The following is a 26308-nucleotide window of genomic DNA, read 5'->3' on the forward strand; positions in this document are numbered from 1 at the left end:
GTTATGAAAATGTGTTTGCTAAATGTATTGATTTTCCCCCCTGTCTTCTCCTAGTATTTAAGGAAAAACCTAAATATCCTCCAAGCCAGTCTCAGGCTGCTCTTTTACAAGTGTCTGCAGAAGATTACTCCTATAAGCAATCAATCATCAACCTCTTCAGAAACTTTCCTTTTGTTCTGTTGCTGATTAGTTATGGTGAGTGTTCCACCTTCTTGTTCAGTTGTCAGTCCATCAGTAAACATTTATTGTCTGATATACTTTGCTACAAGAGCCTCTTGTGGCGCAGAGTGGTAAGGCAGCCGCCTGAAAGCTTTGCTCATGAGGTTGGGAGTTCGATCCCAGCAGCCGGCTCAAGGTTGACTCAGCCTTCCATCCTTCCGAGGTCGGTAAAATGAGTACCCAGCTTGCTGCTGGGGGGTAAACGGTCATGACTGGGGAAGGCACTGGCAAACCACCCCGTATTGAGTCTGCCATGAAAACGCTGGAGGGCGTCACCCCAAGGGTCAGACATGACTCGGTGCTTGCACAGGGGATACCTTTACCTTTACCTTTATACTTTGCTACAGTTGCCGTAAAGTAGCCCTTATCCTAATAAATACTATTTTGAAGGTAAATGAAGCCTGTGATGCTTTATAATTGTCAATCATAGGCTATTGAAATTTGCTCCTGAGAGAGATCTGGGCCCTGCTGGAACTTGCTGAGTTTCACAGGGCTTGTAAGATGGAGCTCTTCCACCAGGCCTATGGTTGACACTAGCCAGGACAATAGGATAACATCAATACTAAAATGCTGGGCCTCCCTCCCGTTCCTCCCTTTGTCTCCCACCCATCTTGCCTCCTCCAACTTGCTCCTGGAAGTCACTTATTCATTACGACACTTTGTTATGCTTAGCTGTACATTTTTTGCACATGAATTGTTTTATGTATTTTTACTTTTTATTGTTTTAGTAATTGGTTGTGCACCACCCCAAAACATCAATGCCCAAAAGGGGCAGTATAAAGATCTCAAAATAAATACCTAGCCAATGTGGGGATCCAAGAAATAGCCTTAACATGACTACAGTCTTTATTCCAAGATCAGGGACAAAGGATGGCACTAGGGGAGAGAGCATCCCAGTGGCAAGCTCTTGAGTGTGGAGTCCTGCAGGGAGCGCTTCTCTTCCTGATGCTGTTTAATATCTACATGTGCCCCCTTGCCCAACTAGTCTGTGATTTTGGGCTGGATTGTCATCACTATGCTAAGGACACCCAGCTATTTCTGCTGAGGCCATCCATCAATAGCCCAGAGTCCTTGGCCAGATGCTTGGAGGCTGTGGTTGATTGGCTCAAGAGGGGTAAGCTGAAGTTGCCTCCAGCAAAGATGGAGGGCCTTTGCTGGGCCAGTATTCTGAAAGAGATGTGGTGCAACTCCTGTCCCTTGATGGGGTCTATCTGATACCTATGGCCACTGTCAAGAGCCTGGCTGTGATCCTGGTGGCCTTCCTATCTGTGGAGGCCCAGGTCACAAATGTCACTTGCCAAGCAGGACAACTTGCCCCATATCTCTCAACGCCCGACCTATCCACTAAACACCTCCAGATTAGATTTCTGTAACTCGCTCTATGCTGGGCTGTTCTTGAAACTGATCCAGAAGCTCCAACTGTGATCCAGAATGCAGCAGCTGGAGTCCTTACAGCGACTCAGTGGAGATCACATATTATATCAGTGTTCTCCCAGCTGCACTGGCTCCAGATTGGATACTGCAGTGGTCCCCAACCCCCGGTCCGGGGACCGGTCCTGGTCTGTGGATCAGTCAGTACCGGGCCGCGGCTCCTCCTTGTCCTCCTCCCCGACTGCTGCCTTGGGGGCTGCCCTGCCACTCTGCTGCTGGCTCACCTTTGGTGCTCTCCAGTGGCCGCCATGGCTGGGACTCCCCCTCGGCTTGGCACTGCGCAGCTGCTGCTGGCAGCACTCCACAGCGGGCAGCAGGAAATCAGGGGCACCAGGGATCAGGCAGTGGCGGCGACGTCCCTTGGCAAGACTACCCCCCCCCTCAGTAAAATTGTCAAGTGTTGACCAGTCCCCGGTGATAAAAAGGTTGGGGACCACTGGGATACTGAATCAAATTCAAGAAGAAGAAGAGTTGGTTTTTATACCCAGCTTTTTACTACCTGAATCTCCAAGCAGCTTACAATCACTGTCTCTTGCTCTTCCCACAACAGACAGCCTGTGAGTTAGGTGAGGCTGAGAGAGCTCTGAGAGAAATTGCTCCATAAGAACAGTTTTTAAACGGATCGTGACTAGCCCAAGGTCACTCAGCTGGCTGTATGTGGAGGAGGAGTGAGGAATCAAATCCAGCTCCCCAGATTAGAAGCTGCCACTCTTAACTGCTACGCTAAAATGGCTTTCTCAAGGTTCTGACTTTAACATTTAAAGCCATTAATGGTCTGGGACTCTACAGGAATGCTTCTTCTGCCTTCCCCCTTGCCCCTGAGTGCTTACCCTCAGTAATTGTGTTGGGTGTGAGCTTGCGAATGCAGTGGAGATTGCATAAAACTCACATTTAGCCACCTTCACAACCAACTCATAGGATCTCATAAGCATCCTATAGGATGTTCTTGATGCTTCATCACGAGTCTTCTTCCACGTTCTCTCTAGTCATCTCAGCTAATGAGCAATTCAGCTGGTGGAAGAACGTGGGAATTATTTTGCTTGATTTCCTCTCCTTATTGCAGCCCCTCTTGCCCCATGACATTGTGCTTTTGCGGTTTCCCCTGTTCCCCTACCAATAGCTTTTCAGGTGTGACAAGTGGCTACTGGGAAGGAGACAAGAGAACTCTTTCTGTTGGCAAATATTTATATTTAAATTATTTATGTTGTCTTCTGTTAAAAATTGAGAAAATAACACAACAGTACACTTGTTGCTGCATTTTTCCTTTAGTTAATAATGCTGTTTTGCCAGAAACATTTGCAGATGCCTTCCATGATTTGTTTTTGAAAACACTCAGGGTACTTTCACACACATTAAATAACATACTTTAAATCCACTTTCAGTGCACTTGCCAACTGGATTTTACTGTGAAAGGGCAAAATCTACTTGCAAACAATTGCTGAAGTGGATTGAAACTGCATTATTTAGCCAGCATGAAAGCACTCCTAATTGTACTGTCTCTCACGATGATGTGAGTTAAAAATTATCTAGTGGTCTGGTGAAACAAGTAATCCTTCTCTTCTTAATCTAATGGCAAGTTGTTTTAACCACACAGAACTTAAGTTACCCTGATCTTTTTGTCAGGACTAAAAGACAAATCATAAATATGGATAGTTGAGAGAGAGCAGGGAATGAATTATTTCTTAACTAGGGGCCAAGCCCATTGTATTCAGGAATATAACGGGCACTAGATTAGGGGGGGTGGAGTGGACAAACTGTGGATGGACTCCCCATTGCCCCAGGACCTGGAAAGGCTGCGGGCAGCTGTTAGGGAACTCACTGGCAGGGGCAGCTCTCACATGGCAGGGATCTACAGCCTCCAAGCCTCAGAGGGAAGTGGAAGGAGGAGGGGGTGGTCGGGTGGGGGACGGAAGGTGATTGGCTGGTCACTGGACAGACAGGCAAACCGGTTGGAGGAGGAGGCATTTGGGCGGGACAGCTGCCCTGAATGGGTTTTAAGCGCTGAGTGGCATTTAAGCCATGAGACACGCTCCTCCAAGGCTTTACCAGAAATATAGTGGAACAGATATGCTTTCCAAGCAACGAAATCTGCTGATCTCTCCCTCAGTCCCCATTCTTGCTTGATTTTATTTCAGTAATCATAGCTATACATTTAATAATCATACTTCTCATTGTAGGAATTATGACTGGGGCATTTTATTCAGTCTCAACTCTACTGAATCAAATGGTAGTAACTCATTATGTGGTAAGTTTATACATTTTTGTTTTTTGCTGTTATTTAGATGGTTTCTGAAGCATATGAACATAAGAACCGCCTGGGAGAATTAGGGGAATTATAGGTAGTAGAAGGGTACAGTTCAGAATTTACTATTTTAATTTTGGTTTATGGTTTTTCTGTGGCACATGCTTTATTATACTGAAATATTGGGAGGGGGTCATTTTAAGACTTGTTTTCTGGCACAATTTCTGAATTTCCAGACTTTTGGCACCTGAAAAACATGATCTTAAAAAAAAACCCTGCCTAAATGTAAAATAGATTTTTTTAAAGTACATCTCTCTCCTTACTGCTGGCAATCATGCGGGGGGGGGGGGGGTGCAGGTGTAGGGAGAAAGACCAAGATAGCACCTGCAAAAAGCTGTCAGGTGCTGTCTTATCCCTTTAAGACTTGCTGATAAGGACCCCAGAAGAATCCTAGCAGTTGCAATTTCTTTTTTTTAAAAACGACCTTTTACTATTGAGTAAGAAATGATTTATAATAACTGTTCACTGTGTTACTTCTAGGAGTGTGGGGTTGCTTTTTGGTTTTGGCTCAGATGGAACTGACCTGAAATGGCTAATTTAATATATATATATTTGGCTTAGATTTATGCTGATGCATGCCACTAATGAGTAGTGCTGGCTTGGTATATGAGGTAGGAATGCCAAAAATATAACTGAAAAAGAATCTAGTCAATGAAAGAATCATCTTTCCAGCTTAGACTACCCAGTCTGTGACAAAAGCTATTGATGTATTCTGTTGCAGCCCAAACGGACTCTCAGAGCAACTCCCAGGACCAAAAGCCCAATGAAACGATAATTGTAGTTTAGAGCATATGTTCCTTGGGAAGGAGATGATGATGCTTAGTGTTTGGGTGCTTTATGCCTTCCCTCTGATAATGTCACAAATGGTGGTTGGAAGCCTGAGGAAGGGAAGGCATGCGGTATTACTGGGAGTCCCTGTTTATTCTATGTTTTACATTTTTTTCAGCGAAAAACATAAGGGATTTCTTTCATTTTTTCCAGGCTTACAAAATATTACTCTAAGTAGTGAAGTGACTGACACTCCCACCCCCGCATTAATGTAATGAAAACAGCAGAACTGAGCCACCTATGGGAAATTAAGGAGTTTATACATTAGTGTTCATACATTTCTGATAGAGGAGACTGGAGGATGGGTGGGGAATTCCTAAATTGTTTCTCTCCCCCTTCAGTTCCTCAGGGCCCCCAGCTGCTTCTTAACTAGTTAATGTAATGTTAATTTTTCCTCACTTGCATAGGTCATATATTCCTCATTGTTTTTCTGCAGTTTATTAATTAAAGCATCTGATTAACCTGTTTTAAATTATGTATATTTCTGATTCTTATGTTGTTTTCTAGTCCTTCCTACTTAGCTACAAATGCCATAGCTATACAGTTCATGTTTCTTTAGATTTCAGAGGTGGGTATGAATGTGCATGCATGTAAAAGTTCAGTAATGGTAGTAAAGGGAGCTTATTAATTTCTCCACAATTATGTTATTCAAAGGGAGAAGAAGTGAATGCTGGGAGAATTGGCCTAACACTTGTGGTAGCTGGAATGGTGGGTTCAATTATTTGTGGTTTGTGGCTGGACTGCACCAAAACGTACAAGTAAGCAAATAAAAATGCGAATTGTCAAGTATTTACAAAGAATTACATGAATAAAATGCAGCTCTAATAGTATGCTGCCAATTTCAAAAGGTTCTTTAGACAAACCACTATTGCTGCTGCAGCATTGGCTGTGTAAGCCCACTGACTGCAGGCTGGGGTGGGGGAGGAGGAGGAGGAGGTAAACATCAGAAGCTCATGAATTTGCAAGTAGTGCAATGTTAGACAGCGTTCCAAATATAACATTGAAGTATTTATCTAGACCAGTGAAGACCTGGTGTCTGGGATAATAAACGTAGGTTGCTTGTAACCAGCTTGTTGTAGTGGTTAAAGAGTGGTGGATTTCTTCACGTGCAGCCAGCTAGGTGAGCCTGTGCTAGTCACAATTCTCTGAGAGCTGTTCTCTCAGAGCTCTCAGCCCCACCCACCTCCCAGGGTGTCTGTTGAGGGAAGAGGAATTGAAAGGTGTTTGTAAGCTGCTTTGGGACTCCTTTGGGTAGTGAGAAGTGGGGTATAGAAAAACAGCTCCTCCTCTTCTTAGGAACTGGAAATTTGTTTTCCAGCCTTTAGCAGGAAGCTGAGGCTTGAGGAAAGTAATAGCTCAAACAGATTATGTTATAAAGTTAGCGCTATCTGCCGAGAGTTCAAGAATGCCTTGTGCCTAGCGATGCAGGTAGTTCTTGGACAAGGAATCCAGGGATATTTTGTTGCTCAATAGAACTGTACACCTGTGTTTGAACTCCATAAAGTACTTAAACTATGATTGTAACAAAACCAAAACAAAACAACAATTCTGGTGGAAGCAATATTTGATAACATTTTGCTTTCTGTATTTGTAGGCAGACTACATTAATTGTATACATCCTCTCATTTGTTGGGATGGTTGCATTTACATTTACCTTGGATTGTGGTCATCTTATAGCTGTTTTTGTGACTGGTGGAGTGCTTGGGTAAGGATCTACAAAACCTTCATGTCTTATTTTGGCTACTACATCAGGATTTCTTAAGTGAGAGCTTATTGTAGTTACTTTGCAATGATGTATGGTTTTAAATTTTCTTATTAAAGAGGATTTCCTCAAGCATAGTATTTCAGAAGTGACTCTTGAAACAGGTGGATATAATTGGAAAATATACTGTGGATAATATTAAGATCCTTCCAATTCTGACAAATGGCCTGTCTAGTTTCGCATTTCTTTGCAGTTCCACCTTCCTTTAATGTTATTGTTGTTATTGTTATTATGTTAATGTTATTGTTGTTAAAAGGTAAAGGCAAGGGTATCCCCTGTGCAAGCACCGAGTCATGTCTGACCCTTGGGGTGACGCCCTCCAGCGTTTTCATGGCAGACTCAATATGGGGTGGTTTGCCAGTGCCTTCCCCAGTCATTACCGTTTACCCCCCAGCACAAGCTGGGTATTCATTTGACAGTCCTCGGAAGGATGGAAGGCTGAGTCAACCTTGAGCCGGCTGCTGGGATTGAACTCCCAGCCTCACGGTCAGAGCTTGAGACAGCATGTTGGCTGCCTTACCACCCTGCACCACAAGACAGCATGTTGGCTGCCTTACCACCCTGTGCCACAGCATGTTGGCTGCCGTACCACCCTGCGCCACAAGTAAGGTGTTACCACCTTCCTATTACCAGAATGATGTTACCTGGACCGTTTTGTTGTTTCATGTAAACCGCCCTGAGCCTTCCGGCAGGGTGGTATATAAATACAATACATAAATAAATAAATTTGCTACAGAGGCTGACTAGCTGCCTCAAAAGGTCAACAGAGTAATACTGGACATTCACTCAGTCATTCTAATAGTCTTCAGTGGCCTTTTTAAAGGTCCCTAAGTTATCTGCTCTGATCACATCCCATATTCCACAGGTTAATTTTATATTTTATGAAGTACTTTTCTTTATCCTAAATTTGTCAGGTCATCAATATCATTGGGTGCCCCTGACTGTTTTTGGGAGAGGGAGAAAGTTCATTTTATCCACTTTTTTCATGGTATGCATAATTGTATATTCCCTACCCTTATTCATTCTTTCCCCTTTCCTAATCATTCTTAGCAAAAAATGCCTCCTTTCATTGCTGCCAACATTGAGTAGACAAGTTCATTGCATGCCTTAAATACTTGCCTTGCTGTCAATTTACAATTTCTTTATCAGAGTTTGTTTTCATTCTTGTTTTTCAAGTTTGGACCAGATTTCCACTTCCTAAAGAAGTCTTCATATATTTTACAAATTCCTTGAGTTTGCTCGTTAACCAAACTGGTGGCTTCGTAGATAAGAAAATAATAATTTAAAGCAATTATTTATTTATTTGTTTGTTTGTTTGTTTGTTTATTTACTTATTTACTTATTTGTTTAGATTTTTATACCGCCCTTCCCTACGGCTCTGGGCGGTTTACATAAAACATTTTAGAACATTTACATAGAACAATTAGAAATTAGTTGGGAGTTGTTGCTTTTGGAACAACTGCTGCTAACTTGGATTTTTATGACAGCTTCTTCATGACAGGTTACCTCCCACTTGGTTTTGAATTTGCTGCAGAAATTACATACCCAGAGTCAGAAGGCACTTCATCGGGGCTTCTGAATGCTTCAGCACAGGTAAACGAGTGAATGTTTTAACAAAACTAGGCAACTACAATACTTGGTTCTGAACCTGTGGTGCAATATTCCTGCTTCTTAGAAATCTTGTAGGTGTATGACTTGGCTGTCATTCGACTTATATGTAGGACTTTCTGAAACTAACAGGCAGCTCATTGTCACAGTGAGGCTTGCTTAGCCTGCAGCATTTATGCTGAAAGCCTGTGGGAACTATTGGAAGTTGCACTCAGCACAGTTGGATAACATTGGGAAGGGGGCCAAATACTTCATCAAGCAGTGGAGCAGATATGGAGAAGCAGCATTTCTACACCAATGAGATGTAGGGGGGGAAAAACCCAAGTTCTTGTGATACTGAGTAGTATAACTGGTACTTACAAATAGGATGCCAGAAGTTGGAATTAGAAAGGCAACATAGAATCTTGGAACAAATATCACACATGATATACCTGTGAGAACGTGCTGCCCTGTACACAACTACAAATATTCTGGATATGAAATAACATGAATGAAGTATTCTCCCCAGTATTCTACTGTTTTACATTGTTTATTGTTATCACTATATTGTTGTTACTGTTATCACCACATTATTACAAACTGAATTACCTGTATCATTGCTGTTTCATGTAAACCACCCAGAGCCTCCGGGTAGGACGGTATATAAATACAATAATTAATATGAAATTGTTCTTTGTAATTTACAGATATTTGGGATTATTTTTACATTGATTCAAGGAAAGCTTACAACTGATTACAACCCACGTGCAGGAAATATTTTTCTTTGTGCATGGATGTTTATAGGCATCTTTTTAACAGGTAACTCATTGATTCATGTCTGAACTTTGTCAGTAATAGTGAATAATGTGTATCTTGCCAAGGTTTGAACAGTATCTAATTCAAGGCTAATTCATTACTTGGCTTTTCAAATGATTGAGGCGGGGGAAGAAAATACTCTTAGGTAGACTGAAAGTTAGGTAGGTAGACTGAAAAGGTTAGAATTTGTCAGTCACACTGAAAAAGCAGGAAGTAAAGAATAGAAATGCAGGCATACTGGCAGATAGCCAAATGGTTGTGCCAGCTAGAAAATGAACAATTTCTTCATCTGGTGGCTGTTGGGAAGGGTTGTGACTCAGGGGGGTGTCATCAGCTTTGTATGAGGAAGATCCCGGGTTCAGTCCCTGGCACCTCCAGTTAAAAGGATCAGGCAGTAGGTGATGGGAAAGACTTCTGCCTTGAGACCTTGGAGAGCTGCTGCCAGACTTAGTAGACAGTTCTAACCCTGGTGGACCAAGGTCTGATGCAGTAGAAGGCAGCTTCAGGTGTGACTATATAGAAAACCATGGCCTATTATTTAAAGGAGTACTAAGAGCACATGAAAATATAACTCTTTGGCGGATCATTGAATTCTGATTAGATATACTTAGGATTTTAAGGATTTAAAAGTTGAAAAGAAATTTTATTTCATTCTGCAAACATCCTTCTTGGCATATATAATCTTGAATGGTATAGGTCAATAGACAACATTTAAAATATTCTCTGTTCTACAATAAGTTCTGGTATAGATGTGCAAGAGCTTATTTGTTTGTTTTTGGAATTGCACATGCCTATGAATTCCCCTTGCCCTCCCTTTCCACTTCCACTGACTAGACAAGTGTCACCACAGAAAACATGCAGGCCAGATTGCCCAGGGGAACTCCTTTCCAGAGTATGCATGGCCCTGTTTTGGGCCAGGAAAGAAGCCCAGGGATGAGCAGCTGGAGCCCTGTGTAGTGGTCCTGGCCTAGACTGTGGTCTGTGTACTTCAACATTGTATTCTAAAAGGAAACTTGCAGCTGCTGTCTGGCTGTGAGTCCCCCATGGCAGTCACATGTCAAACAATGACTGCTTCAGACACTGCAGAGAACTTGGGTTAAATAGAGTTGTTTGTGTCCCAAAACTGGGAATATAGAACACGTGGAATACATGGGAAAGATATGCCAAGATATTTTTGTTTGGAGAACTTTCATTAACTAGAACCAGTCCTAACTTCATCTTTGTGATGAGGGGTATCGTTATTATACAGTGTTATTCAGCATTATTTTTATTTCTCATCTGTGGTCCCTGAGATATTTACCGTGTTTGCTGGCGTATAAGATTCCTTTTCCCCCCTGAAAAACATGCCTCCAAGTGGGGGGGTTGTCCTATATGCCGGGTGCACTTCAGTTGGGATAGACATAGCTGCCCATAGTGGCCTCCCAATGCCCGCCCACCTCATTCTAAATACCATCCAGTATCGCGCGGTATCCAGCGCGGCTGCGGCGGGTCATCAGCGTGGCTGCGGTGAACATCAGCAGCGAGAGACAGGGGTGCCAGCCTTTTTGGCATGACCGATCCATTCTGCTTGGTGGAAAGCAGCGGTGCTCCGGCCCGCCCCTTGTCTACGCAGAGCTCGCACATGTGCACTTGCACACTAGTGCTGGTCACAGGGAGATGCAGGGGTGGGCCGGAGGCACTGCGGTTGTGCTGCAGCTGTACAATGGTGACAAACTCTATATTTTGAGTGGAAATGTTGGGGGGTCGTCTTATACGCCCAGTCGTCTTGTATGCCGGCAATACGGTATATGTGATTAAATGGTGCTAAGCCTTAATCAACAGAGTGGGGGTTATTGCTGCAATTAAATCTCTAAATCAAATACCCCTCTCCCGCTAGAGAGAACATCCAGTCAATTGTGGATTGTTATTAATGCTATTAGGATGTATTCTGTAGTATCAGGTTATTGTCTGAGGTTTTAATGTTGTTTTTAATATTGTAATTTTAAACTGTTGTAAGCCACTATGAGCTGGCATTGCTGAGAGTGGCAGGTCAGAAATTGAAATCTACGTATGTATGGTTTCCAGGCAGATCAATCAACTGACTTTGAATTCGGGACTCTAGGGGGACACAGACCAGAGAAGTCTGTTGTGTATTCACATCTTCTGCAGTGGGGTTCCCCAGTCAGCCATTTCAAAGCAAGTTTCTGTTTGGCTTGGAAAGGGATCAGAGATCTGTCTCTGCTGTAGTGCTGTTACCCTGTGCATCTAACTGGTGGGCAGCTCACAACCGTCTAAGAGTTCCTGCACAACACTTCATTCTTATTACTGAAAATAATTTGAATATGTTTCTTCTTCTCACATAAAGTGCACTTATAGTTGACTTCATGTACTTTTTCTAGCCATGCAGTATTAATTTGTATACATGGGTGAAGAAACTGAGATATAGATAATTTTGTTTTCTACAAGCTGCTTTCAGTGAATTCATAAATATTTCTGTTCAATTTGACCAGCTGTCACATAGAACACCTATAGTTTATTCAGACCACAGAAACTCCAGATGCTTGGAGAGTGTGTCATCTGCCCCTTTTCCTCCCCACCTTATCAAATGGCTAGCGTAACAAACATCTTATGGTGGGGGTCATCAACCTCTGGTCTGTGGCCCGCTGCTGGGCCGTGAGAGCCTCGGCAGCGGGCTGCAGCTTCCTCTCCTGGCCCACCCCTGCAGCGAGAAGCTCGCCAGGCCTCAAGCAAATCGGCCACTGAAGCGGCCAATTAGCTCGCAGCCCGGCAAGCTTCTCGCTGTGGGGGGGGGGGGGAGAGGGAAGTGTGGCCGTCAGCATGCCTATGTATTCATCCGAATTTTCTCAGAACACCATTGTTTGTAAATTCAAAATGGCTAGCATTGGCCCAAATATTTATTGCAGTTTATATATTGTGTTTTGTTTTGTTTCAGCTTTTATCAGATCAGATTTACGAAGACACAATGTGAATTCAGGGATTAAGAATACTAACATTAAATCTGTAAGTAGTGCTTCTGGGCATGATTATCTACTATGAACTGATGCATGACACAAGACTGTTGAACACAACAGTATTGTAGCTTTGATTGCTCAGATGGAATAGCAGATTGCACTAATTAAGCTTGTAATAGTTAATGTCTTATGTTTCTCTTGGGTGCAGGTATCCTCTTATTTTCTTTCTTCTGATTTCTCCTTTAAAAGACTTTAATTAAAATTATCTGTTGCTGTTATATTCTATAATAATAATGTCTCTCTCACACACAAAACATATGGAATCAAACTACTGGTCCATCAAAGTCAGTCTTGTCTATTCAGACTGGCAGCAGCTGTCCAGGGTCTCGGGCCAGAGGTCTTTCCCAACACCTATTGCCTTACCTTTTTAACTAGAGATGCTGGGGATTGAACCTTCTGAATGCAAAGCAGCCCTTCCCCATATGCGTCATATGACTGCAAATTCCCTCCCTTTTCTCCCAAACTACTTTGTGAGCATCAGTGGAAGAGGTACCTCTATTAAGTGGGAAGGAAGAAAAGCATCATGGGGGGAACCTGCCACCTTAGATGGTTGATTTTTGTGTGCAATGTCAGCACTAGTCAATCATTTTTGCTCCTGTTGCCTTCCTGCTGGGCAGAGGGCTGTTGGATGGGAGTCATATTGGTGGTGGAGTCACTGTTGCAGGTAGGTAGGAAACAGAGGAAGCAGCAGCAGTGATGACTAGAGGACAGTAGCAGGACATGCTTTCTTTATCCAGCTTCCCCAGCTTCTTGTTGCTGGGTGGCTGGAGAAGACATGCTTGGGGAGGAAGTTGCCTCAGCTCCCAGCTTCACCATTGGCCAGCTGATTGTAGGGGTGGAGAGAAAAGCAGGTTTAGTCACTTTTTTTGTTCAGGCCAGTTCTGATTCCCCCGTCACAAAGCTAGCAGGGGAGACCTTATGACAGTGGTGACCACAGGGGACCAGCACAGGAGGGGAGAATGGAGTTTTCATTTGCATTTGACTTTGCATAGGTCCTTGCTTATGTGTATCTATTGCTAGCAAGCTTGATTGACAAATGTTTTTGGATGGAATGAGTGGTGATATAGATGCTTGCATGCCTATACAGTTTTAACAGTTTTAATTCAAAGATGGAGAGGAAATTCTTCTGACTAATATTTATTCCGTTCCATGAAACTTATTTTATAAAACTGTGATTGTGTACCCTCCCAAACTTTGGGAATCATTGATGATAATCATCTGTCATTTTGATTTCTCACACAGGTGTCAGCTGATAGTGCTGTGGAAAGTGAACAGAATAAAACTGCATCAAGGAGTCCGTCTGACTCAAAAATTTGAAATTCACAGATACCCATAAGTGTCATGTTACACCAGGCACAAGCTGCCTGATAAGTAATTGTGAGGGCTTTATGCCTGAAAGTAATAAGCGATCCCTGTTGCTGGTGATAATCATACAGTACTGCTTACATGTAAACTACAGGTGAACACACAATCTATGGAGGACACAGTTTAACTTTTAAATTATTTATAAGTGGGATTTTTTTAAAGGTTGCACTAGCAGTCTCTGAATTTTGACATTCCATTTCTAGAAGGTGTGCACTTTGAGAAAGTATGATGAAACAAGTTGAATGCTGTGATAGATGCCAAGAGGTTCTAATTAAAGTCAGCACAACTAACTAATCTACAACTTTCATTCTTTATGTTGAAAGTGTGCACAGAACAGACTGGTATAAATGTTTTGTTTTTTTATAAACCTGTAAATATACTGACTAGGGCATGCGTTTGGCTAATCCTAGCCAGAAAAAAATACCTGTATTCTGTATGGGTATTTTTGGGGGGTATTAATGTGGCTGGATATATTTTTTGCTAATATTTTGCTATCTTAAATGACTGAGCTTGAAAAATCCTGAAATTATTTGGGATTTTTGAGACCGCCAGATAGCTGCAGTTAAAGTGCATTTAAAGGGCTTAGTAATTTTAAATGCCTTCAAAGTAAAAACTGCTTGGAGAAAGGGTTTAAAGGGATCGAGAGCTCTTCAAATGCCTTCAGAGTTCACTCATGCTGCAGTGGCTTGCAAAACGCATTTAAATTTTAAAGGGTTAACATTCCCCTTAAAGTTTAAATGCCTTTCCCCCTACCATTGGAAACGATGGAGGATGGCAGACCCTTTCTTTGGGGCTCATAGAATTGGACCCTGTTCCAATCTTTTTCAAACTTGGGGAGGTCTTTTCAGGAGAAGTATCAACAGCTATGCTGCAGATTTGGTGTCTCTACCTGAATAAACAGCTCCCCTGCTAAGACCCAGAGACCCTTAGATTGATTCTCCATTTTTAATAATGGTTCCCATAAGCTATAATGGAGCCAAAAAAATTCAGTATTCTCAAATATTTACCAAATCTAAATACCATTCCAGTATTAGAATTCAAGAACATCAGGAAATACCAATTTGAGGTTTTTTTCTTTGAATATACCGAATGTACTGAAACTTCAAAAATATGCTGACATTTTTAAACAGCTCTTTCTGTAGGAGGAGCATTGCTTCAAGCACAACACAAAGTGTAAGAACAGGTTTTGATGTGCTGTACTATGAACTGTCATTGCTGTTGGCTGTGGAGCAGCTACAGTTTCTAAACCTCCCGCTAATCAGGAAGCTGCAGAAAAGCATAATATTTTGAGGAAGTATTTGATAGCTACGTATTCCAGAAGTGTGAGAGTGAGCGTGTGTTTTGGATTTTAGCCTCCAAGTTTCTTAGACCTGCATTCATCCTGACTATTTTTCATTGCTTATTCAAAACACAGGAAGAAAAATGAGATGCAGACATGTTTCATAGCATGTGAATTGCCAAAACAAACAAACAAACCAAAAACAAAACATACCATCTCTTACAGAGATGTCTGTCTGCAGCTGTTTTCCTCTTGTATTTCTCTTTGTGTGTTTGGAATGTCAGTGTAATGTAGATATAGGAAGGAAGCTGAGGAGAAACAAGTATAAGAGTGTACACGGGGCTCTGGCTCGTGATCAGAAGGTAAGCAGCTTCACAAGAATACTGTGCCTTTTCCTACTGAATCATGTAAAGCATATATGTCTGTGTAGGGTCTATGTAAGAGCTGTTACATATTTTCGGTTTGCTGTTAGTCGGTTTGATAAAAACATGCTCAATCTTGCTAAATGTGTGAAAATGTTAGTAGCAAATGTTTGAATGTGTTCTCTTGCCTGGAAGTGAGTAGTGGTCAGCTTTAGATGGAAGGAGAAAATGCTGCTATTGCTGAGGCCACTGATGCGGCTACCCAGATTCTCAAATATATCCAGAATATTTCAGTAACATTCCAGCTTGTTAAGCTTAGTAGGGAAGTAAGGCTTGTGACAGTCTGAGCATGTTACTTCTCCAACTCCTTTGTTCAGTAATGTAATGGTAAAAACCATTGTCAAGACCAAACCTCCTTGAGCCATGCGGAAAAGTGGGCTAGAAATATATGAATAAATAAAGTGATGGGCACTTTAAAATTAGTACACTGGGAAAAAGGGAAGCATATAACTGCCATTCCTATCAATGCCAGCAGGAATGAAGTAACTTGGGCTGGATCATGATCCATAGCTTTGAGGAGGAATTAAAATGAAGAGAGTGGTACTGAAATACATCCATTGTACAAAATGTGCTAGTATTTTACAGTATATTTCCCCCAAAATGTTTTAGTATTTGCAACACATCTCAGTTTCTTAGTAGGATAAATGGTACAGCTGTGCAGCAAGCTAAACGTAGTGTTTGAAAATACGGCTGTAATTTCCTCCATTAGCTTGTAGAGGAAAGGATTCTAGACTTGATACGCCCTGTTAGTATTACCCTAATTTTTAAAGTTGTAATAAAGTGTACTAAGGCCACACTTTCCTGCCATGCCCCCAGAAGTCACATGTCATCAGAAGTGACATCACCTCAATACTCCCACCAGATGTGACATCACTATCCTCACCCCCCCCAACTCCAGAAATAGCCCAGTGGTCTACTCTGCTGGGCTGGGAACAAGGTTGGGGCAGGCATCCACCACTCCATTATCCCCTGCCACCACCCCCTCCAGTTGCTACCATGAGTGACTAGCCTCAGCCAGCAAGGATTTTTATGACTGGGGCCCCTCCCCTTTCCACTCCTTCCAGGTTCACCATTGGTCATTGGGGGGCAGGTGGGTCAACATAACTATTTATGGTCATATCACTTGATGTTGTTGTTGTTAGGTGCAAAGTCATGTCCGACCCATCGCGACCCCATGGACAATGATCCTCCAGGCCTTCCTGTCCTCTACCATTCCCTGGAGTCCATTTAAGTTTGCACCTACTGCTTCAGTGACTCCATCCAGCCACCTCATTCTCTGTCGTCCCCTTCTTCTTTTGCCCTCGATCGCTCCCAGCATTAGGCTCTTCTCCAGGGAGTCCTTCCTTCTCATGAGATGGCCAAAGTATTTGAGTTTTATCTTCAGGATCTGGCCTTCTAAGGAGCAGTCAGGGCTGATCTCCTCTAGGACTGACCGGTTTGTTCGCCTTGCAGTCCAAGGGACTTACAAGAGTCTTCTCCAGCACCAGAGTTCAAAAGCCTCAATTCTTGATAGGTTTTCTTTAATGTAATCACTTGATAGGTTTTCTTTTAAAGTAAGAAATATATTAACATTAATTAAGTCCCACCTCATCGGGAAACCCTTCCAGGCTGTTGAGAAACCCCAGGGTTTCATGCAACCCCAGTTGAGAAAGCCTGATCTAGATGATCCCAGAGCGCATCTCCTGATGTGTATTATTTTTGTGACTGAAAATAAAGGGACCCTTTCAGAAGTAGGCAGCTTACCAGCTCTAACATTTGTTAGAGGTATGTAGTTTTGTTAGAGGTATGATGTGAGTATTTCAGTTTTTTGAATTTGTTAGCATAGGGAAGAATGGTGAGCATACACTTCAGATGAGGCAATTAAATCTGGTTTATAACCACGATAGACTAAGGGAAAATTTGTTTATGATCTCTGTTTTATGAGAGTTAGATTCTACAGCTCCACAAAGGCAAGGAATTTTCTAGAGCTCTAGTCAAGTAGGACGATGTATCATCTGTATGAACTCCAAAGTCCCACTCAGTTCTCTTCTCACTGCTACAAAAGCTGCTTTGCTGAGCCTTGTTGTTTGAATTTGTTCAATCTTTTGGGTAGTTGTGTGTTCATTTTGGGATTTCCCCAGGATAGAAATTTGTGGGAGAGGGCATGTTACCCACTTTGAATAGATGTAGTTACCGTTATTTGTTTTGGAGAAGATCTATGGAGAATATTGTAAATATTTGGCATTAAGAAAGCTGTTAGGAATCATTCTTCCAGATTTTGTGCCTTCCTTCTGGAATGAACTTTGCTTGCAACTTCCTCTGCCTTAACTTAGATAGGTGAACATGACACATTCCTCTGGAACTCCCCATCCAAACTTGATTCCAGTACCAGCTGCTGCTGTTTTGTTAAGTCTGTTGCCCATTTGTCTTGTGCAAATTAGCTCTGCAAATGAGCTCTAGCCTCAGAACTGAAACAGACCTCTAAATCCCAAAGTGACAGAACTGCTGCTGGGACTGTGATTCTTCCACTCCATCAGGTAATAATAACCTCCAACGAGCCAAAGCGATCCCTCCCTAGCAAAGAGTAAAGAAGCAACCTTCACACCCAAGCCCCATGCTGTGGACAGTTCTAGCCATGGCTTCTACTTCTGACATTTCAGAATGTACTCTGTGTATGCCAGTTTCTACTGCTGTTTAAGTTGCAGAGTCTTGGCCACAGACCTGAGCAACCTAAAATCTTAGAATGCATAAAGAGAAAGTGATGCTTAACAGTTCTCTCCTAGTTTCACCACACTCAGAATACAAACCTATCCATTTTTTACTGGATATAAGATGGCAGCTAGCATGTTTTCTGTGCTCCCTCGTTCTGTCTCTACAGAGTAAAAGAGATTTAAGGAAATAGCTTTTTTCCTTGTCTTAGGACACATCAAAAAACAAATGGATTTCTTCTCAAAGGAAATCCCATTGGGATGCCTGTGCTTTCTGTTACCAGTTGGACTGGAGACCTGTACTCATTAACATTGTACTAGAGGAACTGCTGTGTCCTCTTTATACTTTAAGGATGGGTGAAGCTACCATTTCATACAGTAGTATACCCTGGCAGGTGAGATTGTAGTGTTGATGTGTTTGGAGAGGCTGTTCTTCAGAAAAATCATCCCCCAGAGCCTGTACACTGGCCGTCTAGCCAATCGTGTACTACAGTGTGCAGGTGCAGAAGCAGGTATGGCTGGTATCTACTATATTAGGAATGTACAATTTATGCATTGTTAAGCTTATGCCACAGTCTTATCAATAACTGAGTGGTGCTTTCATATTCTTATGAATGCTACCAAATAAGAAAATATATTTCTTGGGACATCTCACAGGGCTCTTGCATCAAGTGCAGCTGTGTAAACTTACAAGAGCCATCACTGGGCTTCTGTCATCCTCAGCCTAGTTTTAGCATGGCCTTCAAAGCTTGAGAGGCAAGTTCTTTTGAGCTTCTGTGTTTTCACTTGGAAACATTAATCCTGTTAAATCACTTGTTTTGTCTTTGCCCCATTGCCAGGTTTACCCTTAGCAGAATACCATGAAAGTTTGACAAGGCAGGAAACCTGCTGAGCTTTTGAAAACAAAGCATTTCTGGCAAAAAATACTTAATTGTAGCAAAAACCAAGGCTTTCAAAATAAGGCTAGGAATCTATTAATAGGGTCCAGTGGCACCTTTAAGACTAAGAAAGTTTTATTCAAGGTATGAGCTTTTTTGTGCCCGAACCCTTCCTCAAATACAGTGTCATAGAATTAGAACAATGTCTAAATTTGTTCTGCTGCTTCAGGCCAACATGGCTACCCACTTGAATCTTAATCTATATTTCTATAAACGCTCCTAAATGAGGCTTTGGATATATCATATATACTTGCATATAAGCTGAGTTTTTCAGCCCTTTTTTTAAGCTGAAAAAGTCCCCCTCAGCTTATATGCGGGTATTAAAAAAAAAAACAGCTTCCAGAGAAGACTGGAGGGTGGGAGACAAGTATACTTGCCTGAACAAGCAGAGGCAGGAACAGCAGAGGCGCAGCAAGCCTGGAAGGGAAAGAGCAGTCTCCACCTTCCCCCTCACTGCCTTAACGAGGCTAGTACGTGTTGCAGGAAGCTCTGAAGCCTCTGTCTCAGAGGGAGAGCAGAGAGCAAAAGGAGGAAACTCCCCTAGAGGAAGGAATAAAGGCAAGAGGGGGTCAGAGGGAGCAGGAGGGTGGGAAGAAAAGGGGAAAAAATCCTGCCCAAAACGGGGGGAGAGGAGAAAAGGAGAAAAAGCCACTATCCAAACACCACCGTCGGCTTATATGTGAGTCAATAAGTTTTTCCAGCATTTTGTGGTGTAATTAGGTGCCTCAGCTTATATGTGGGTCAGCCTATATGCGAGTATATACGGTATGTTGGTATTGCATAGTCTTGGTGGAGTGGTTTAGAGCAGCAGCCTCACCAACCTCACAGGGTATCTGTTGTGGGGAGAGAATGGGAAGGTGGATTGTAAGCCACTTTGAGACTCCTTGGGTAGAGAAAAGTGGGGTGTAAATGAAAAGTAAACTTTCTAAAGTAAGACAGAAAGCTTACATTATCTGTGGAAAGGAATGGGAAGGCGACTGTAAGCCGCTTTGAGCCTCCTTCGGGTAGGGAAAAGTGGCATATAAGAACCAACTCTTCTTCTTCTTCTGTGTAATTTCAGATTAGCTGGGAGTTAATGGCACATTGCTGGCATAACAGTGGACATTGGATTTATAACATTTCAATACCCCGTTAAAATCTAAATGGAGACTTTTCATATGTAACCTTTAATTCTTCAGCTGGGAGCCAAAGTGCTGGTTAATCTTATACCAGGGATTTGTTTAAACCTATGTGATTATGGAGTTTTTAACTATATTGGACATTTATTCTGAATTTAAAAGTTGGCTATAATCTTTGACTTTTTAATTTTGAACAGCTGATCCCCTCATGTCACTATTATTGTTGTTGTTATTTCAATTTGTTAACTGCTGCTCTTGGACTGGCTGGCTTGTGGCAGTTTAAAAGACAATAAAACCATAAAATACAGAACATTTGACTAATTACAATAAAAGGCAACAAAATCCGTTCATTGAACCTCCCTCTAAAATTTCCATACCCACTCAACAAGCCCCCTCCCACCAGACTCTATACCTTGAGGTAGATGTCTGGAGGTGGGACCCAAGGAACTTTCCTGCCCTGTCTTCAACCAAATGCCTGCTGGAAGAGCTCCATCTTACAGGCCCTGCAGAACTATGAGAGCTCCAAAAGGCTCCTTAGGTCTTCTGAAAGCTCATTCCACCAGATAGGGGGCAGGACCATAAAGCCCTCATCCCTGGTTGTAGCCAGGCATGCTTCATGTGAGGTGGGGATCATCAGCTTATTAGCGCCCACAGAGCAAAGAGCTCTGCAGGGGGCATAGGGCTATAAATAGTCCCTCCGGTACGTTGGGCCCAGATCACAAATGGCTTTGAAGGTTAATATCAAAACCTTGAACTTTATCTGGAATATCACTGGCAACCAATGCAGCTGTTTTGGCACTAGCTGCATGTGAGTCCTCTGTACCCATGAAAACCCTGGCAGCCTCATTTTGCACTATTTGCAATTTCCGGATCAATGACAAGAGTAGGCCTGCATACAGCAAGCTACAGAGGTCTAGCCTGGAGGTGACCAATGTGTGGATCACTGTGGCTAGGAGCTCTGAGACCTGATAGGGCGCTAATAGCTTTGCTTGTCACAGGTGGAAAAATACTGATTGGGTTATTCTCATGACCTATGCCTACATTGACTTGGAGGCATAGGTAATCACCTCCAAATTCCTAGCAGAGGGCGAGATCTCTAGTTGCACTCCATCCAGGCAGGGGAGACATGCTTCCTGATCTGACCCTTTCAAATCCTGCCACAGGACCTCCATTTTGGAAGGGTTGAGTTTCAAGCAACTCTGCTTGAACCAACCAAGTGGTTGACCGTCAACCACTTTCAGATACCTGGCATAAGGTTTCCAGGGCAGAGTCTGGGCAGCCATCCATTAGGGGTAGAGCTGGGTGTTATCTGCATAATGGTGACAACCCAGCCCAAAGCTCTGGATCAGCTGGGCCAGAGGGTGCATGCAGATCTTGAACAGCGTGGGGGAGAGTATCACCCCTTGTGATACCCCGCAAGACAGTTGGTAGGAATGCGAAGAATTCTCCCCCACTGTCACTCTTTGTGGCTGGTTCTGGATAAAATAGATCAGCCATTGAAAGGCTGTCCTTTGAATTCCAGTCTTGATGAGGTGGGGGTCTAACATCTTGCAGTCAACCACATCAAATGCAGCCAACAGACCTAGTAACACAAGTGCCGTACTGCCTCTATCCAGTTGATGCTGGAGGTCATCCTTCAGGACGTACAGCACCATCACCTCCCCATGGCCTGGACAGAAGCCAGACTGGTATGGATCAAGTGCTGATCCATTGTCTTGGAAGTTTTTCTTTGTTTCTAAATCAGCTTGGTGTAGTGGTTAAGAGTGGCCATCCCTAATCTTGGAGAATTGGGTTTAATTCTGTGCTCCTCCACATGCAGTCAGCTGAGTGACCTTGGGCTAGTCACAGTTCTGTTAGAACTGTTCTTGCAGAACAATGCTGTCAGAGCTCTCTCAGACACACCCACCTCATAGGATGTCTGTTGTGGTATGAAGAAGGGAAGGCAATTGTAAGCTGCTTTGAGACATCTTTGGGTATTGAAAAGTGGGGCACAAAAGCCTACTCTTCAAGTCTTCTTCATCTTATTGTGTGGCATAGAATCTGCCACATAAAGGAAAAAGTCTACAGCTCTTTGAATTCAGAATGAGTTCCATGGTTATTTGGATTCTTGTATTTCGGTATTCTGCATTTTTGAATAATGTGCCTTGAAATGAGCACAGTTTAATTTGAAATATGGGAACAACAAATCTGATCATAAAGCAAGGCTATTAACAACTTTGATTTTCTTCGTTAAACACTGTTGCCTTTTCCCCCTTGGCTAATCTCAAGTCACAGGGAAGGGGTTTTGGTACAGAACCATTGCTGAGCTTAGAAGCCATATGTTCTAGCTTTCTAGACAGATTTGGCTACTCGAGGGCATTTAACAACTTAGTCACTTAAAAATCTGCATATGCTTGTAGTGCAAGGTTATTTCTATGGGTGGTTCTAGATTTGGCTTAGTTGACTGAGTCTAGGCTCTTGGTTTCTGTTTTGTCCACCTATTACCCTGCCATTGTTTCATGACCTGGGTAATATATTCTTTCTAGGATATTGGTCTATTTGGCCACTTGATCCTGATGGACCAGCCCCTTATTCGTATGACGTTCAGGCAAAAGTGAACCCTGAACTCATCCTTGGTGCTTGCTAGAATATTTAATTTAAAAGTTATACAGCAGTTAGAACCTCATACAGTCTTACTGCAAGTCACTTATTTCATTGTTTGATCCTTCACCTGGAGGTGTAGCCCATATGCATACTAACCTTGTAACTATGAGTACCTCAAACTACATTAAAATTCAGCAAATGTTCAGTGTTTTGGGACAGATGGGAACTCATGGCTATCAACCAGATTAAATGGGATCTTTCTGTGGTTTCGCTTAATATCGCTCCAGTTTCAGTAAGTGTTATAATATTAGATGCAGTGATGCCAAGGGTGCCAGGTTTGCTATCAGTGTGGTATCTTTTCTGGAAGCTCGGTGATTCCATGCTCATGCTTGATGGCATCTCTTCTCATTCAACAGCTTTCCTTTTTATTGGCCCTCAAAGTCTAATTATTCTATTGCTTTCTGCACAACTACTAACTGAAACAGATCTGAATATAGATATACCTTATACTTCCCATCACTTCCTTTTTTACTATAAAATGGCCATGGAGGCTCCAGTGTTTAAGAGTAAGAGTGCTGTGGGAGGGGGATTGCTTATCCCATTCCTGTGTCCCATTCTCTGAATCTGCATAAGGCTCCTCCCAAACTATTAGCCCTGCAGTGGAAAGATTGTGGGCATAATTGGGATATCTGTATTTTTCTAATTCAGGGGTTATTGTCTGATATACATTGACAGACCCATGGAGCAGAAATAATTCAACCCCCCCCCCTTTCTAGCACAGTTGGAGTCTTTTACTCTGATTTAAAATAAAAGTTGTGAGATCTACCCAGATCACCCATAATATGTGGCCTTTTGGACTACTGTTTTCCAAACAAAATGTCCTGGGAAGCTTTTCTAACAGTAAGCCCCCATTGCTGTGTACCACCCTTACACAGTATTGCTTACATTTCATATTTCCTTATGCTATATTTATAGCACACCCTGTACTCTACATAATCAAAGACAGACTATTTAATGAGCAGGCTAAAGTCTATCAGGAAGGTATAACTAATATTGTCCAAATGTTTTGTTTGCCGTGTTAAATTCATATTCCAAATTGGTCCAGTTATAAACTCAGAAAATGATCTTAGGCCAGTCACAGTCTCTCAGTTTTGACTTGTACTGCATCAAATGATCCAAAGAGAGCTGCCCCACAGCTTCATGGGAGGAACTGATGGGCGGAAGACACAATGACAGCACTCCTTGTATTGCACGTGCTAAAGAACTGAATGGGTATTGGCTGGCTGTCATCCTTATTCCTAAAATGGGTCGGAATGGCTCACCAAATATGTTTACATATTTTTTTAAAAACTAATTGTACAGCAATATTTATCATTTAATTATTTTAAAGGTGCTCCAGGCTCTACATTTTTATTCATTTCTGTGAACATTAAGGAATAGAAGATCGGGGCAAAAGTAGTCCTTTATAGAGGGATCCTTTGTATTGTAAGTGGAAAGGTAACTATAGGCCCTCCCCAAGGCATTGCAAGCTGTAGGCCCTTGACTATAAAAATGAAAGGCTACCACTGAATTCTGTGGCAGAAAATAAATATAGCTCATCATAGTAACATACTTTCTTCTATTTAGATACCAGCATTATAAAGCTGCATCTGTTTTCCAAGGAATACACTAGGTTCAGTGAATGACCAATCTTTGACTTTGCCATGTGTTAAAAAACACATCAATATGGAACCTCTTATATGCATATGAGTATGGATATATAGTTCTGGATCTAGTTCTCGACCAGCATAGTGATTTTCTTTCATTTTGGGATATGTTGGAAATGTTCTATGCTGACCAGCAATTTCCTGTGTTAGTCATATGAAGGATGATTTATCATTTTTGTAATTATTTTGAAATAGAATGAGGGGAACAACTGAAGTTCTATTTCAGATTACAGTTCACTCCAAGGAGAGTCTCTAAAGCACAATTTCTGGTGAAAGTCATATAGGGTCAAAGTGTCACAGTGACTTTAATAAAAACATGATCCATCAGCTGTTACAAATGGGTAATATAATCTGTCTGCTTGAATGTAGTGTGATACAGTTTTTTGTATTGTTTGAACTTACCTGTCTCAGATTCTTAGTGTGCTAAATAAAAGCCCCGTGGAAAGAAAGTTGTGCATTTTGACTATCTCTGAACTGAGAGTGGTATGCAATACCTTATTAATCTTTTTGAAGTAGATGGACTTGTGTCTTGCCAGTAGGATGCATTACAGTTAGAAAAGATGGATCTTCCAAGTAGTATTTTGAAGATGCCATTACTAGGTTTCCAAGTAGTTTGGAACTGTATATGTATGACAATAGGACTTGTGACTGAGCTTCTTCTCTAAGTCGCTGTTTCTATTTGTGTCAATCTACGGATGCCTAGTCAAGCTTCTCCTTTAATATGCAGAACAAATTTAAAGTCCGGGATCACCTTAAAGACCAACAAAGTTTAATTCAAGGTATGAGCTTTCATGTGCAAACACACGTACCTGAGAAAGTGTGCATGCACACGAAAGCTCATACCTTGAATAAAACTTTGTTAGTCTTAAAGGTGCTCCTGGTCTCTAAATTTGTTCTGCTACTTCAGACCAACACGGCTACTTACTTGAGTTTTTAATACGTATATAGCATTTTACAGTGCGCATGGGCTGAGCTTCTGAATGCTAAACCACTTTTCCATGGAACTGATTAAATAAGGCATGTTGTCAAGTTGATTATTTTAATAAACCAATACACTGGATAACATGTATATTCATGTGTTGTTAATGTAGGCACACATTTAAAAAATGACCTGTCTTACTCGGCTGACATTGTTGTTAAATGGCAGGTGAGATCAGTTCCTACTATACATCAATGGATGGTTTTTCTGTATGTAGTACCATCAAAGAATGTTGATGTTCTATAAAATGAGAATATAATAGGTTGTGTTGAAGAGCAAGTATTCAGTCTTGTTTCCACCTATGCTTCTTTGTGGAGATAATCTTTTACTGCTGTCTTCTACTGGGTGCTTCTTGGTTCCTTGAAAGGCTGTGGTCCTGCATAGAGCAACACTTATGCTGCAGCAGAGGACTGTCTGCAACAGGTGAAGGGAGTGTCAGTGGAAACAAGATACAGGATTCAAGTCTGTTTATCTTAATGGAGTTGGGTTTTACTTGTTTTATTTGCCTTCTAGATAAACTGACAGTTGAACAAACCACCCTGAAGGAAAGCCAATAATATCTGTCATAGAAAAGGTTTAATTCTCAGAGTAGATGGTGAAGAGTTCAAATTAAAAAGTTATGCTAATGATGTAGCTCTGATGCTAACCAGACCAGAAACATTTTTACCTCAACTATTTGACTGTTTGAAAGATTTTGGACAGTACTTGGGTTATAAAATAAACAACAATAAAACTAAAATTCTAGTTACTGCAGCCTCAAAACAAATTTTGGATAAATTAAAAGAAGTAACTCAATGTGAAATTAATCCAGAGAAGGTACGATATTTAGGAGTTCATATAGAAAAAGATCTTGGACATCTGTATGAAAAAAATTACATAACGATTTGGAAGAAACTTCAAGAAGACTTATATAAATGGTCAAAAATGAACTTTTCATGCTACCAAAGCTCAATTTTCTATTTCAAGTTCTGCCCATAAATAGGTAAAGGTAAAGGTATCCCCTGTGCAAGCACCGGGTCATGTCTGACCCTTGGGGTGACGCCCTCCAGCGTTTTCATGGCAGACTCAATACGGGGGGTTTGCCAGTGCCTTCCCCAGTCATGACCGTTTTGGATTCCTGGGAGCGGGGAGCAGGGGTCCTGAAGATGATGTTGGTTTTGCCTTGTTTCAACCAAATGCCTGGCGGAAGAGCTCCCTTTTGCAGGCCCTGTGGAACTGTTTTGCCTCCATCAGGGTCCTGATCTCTGTCCTGATTTCAGGAGCTCATTCTACCAG

General features: G+C 42.0%; 1 protein-coding gene across 1 annotated transcript in view; it reads left to right on the top strand.

Moving 5' to 3' along the window:
* FLVCR1 (FLVCR choline and heme transporter 1) overlaps positions 1-24503 on the top strand; it is a 31860-nt gene extending 7357 nt beyond the window's left edge. The window contains exons 3-10 of the mRNA XM_077338766.1: positions 55-195; positions 3828-3895; positions 5435-5538; positions 6375-6485; positions 8030-8135; positions 8837-8948; positions 11878-11945; positions 13199-24503. Coding sequence (XP_077194881.1) covers positions 55-195; positions 3828-3895; positions 5435-5538; positions 6375-6485; positions 8030-8135; positions 8837-8948; positions 11878-11945; positions 13199-13273 — 785 coding nt within the window. The 3' untranslated portion in view covers positions 13274-24503. The remainder of the gene's footprint in view (positions 1-54; positions 196-3827; positions 3896-5434; positions 5539-6374; positions 6486-8029; positions 8136-8836; positions 8949-11877; positions 11946-13198) is intronic.
* The last annotated feature ends 1805 nt before the right edge of the window (positions 24504-26308 follow it).

Source organism: Paroedura picta, chromosome 1 (genome assembly GCF_049243985.1).
Source record: "Paroedura picta isolate Pp20150507F chromosome 1, Ppicta_v3.0, whole genome shotgun sequence".
Lineage (NCBI taxonomy): Eukaryota > Metazoa > Chordata > Lepidosauria > Squamata > Gekkonidae > Paroedura > Paroedura picta.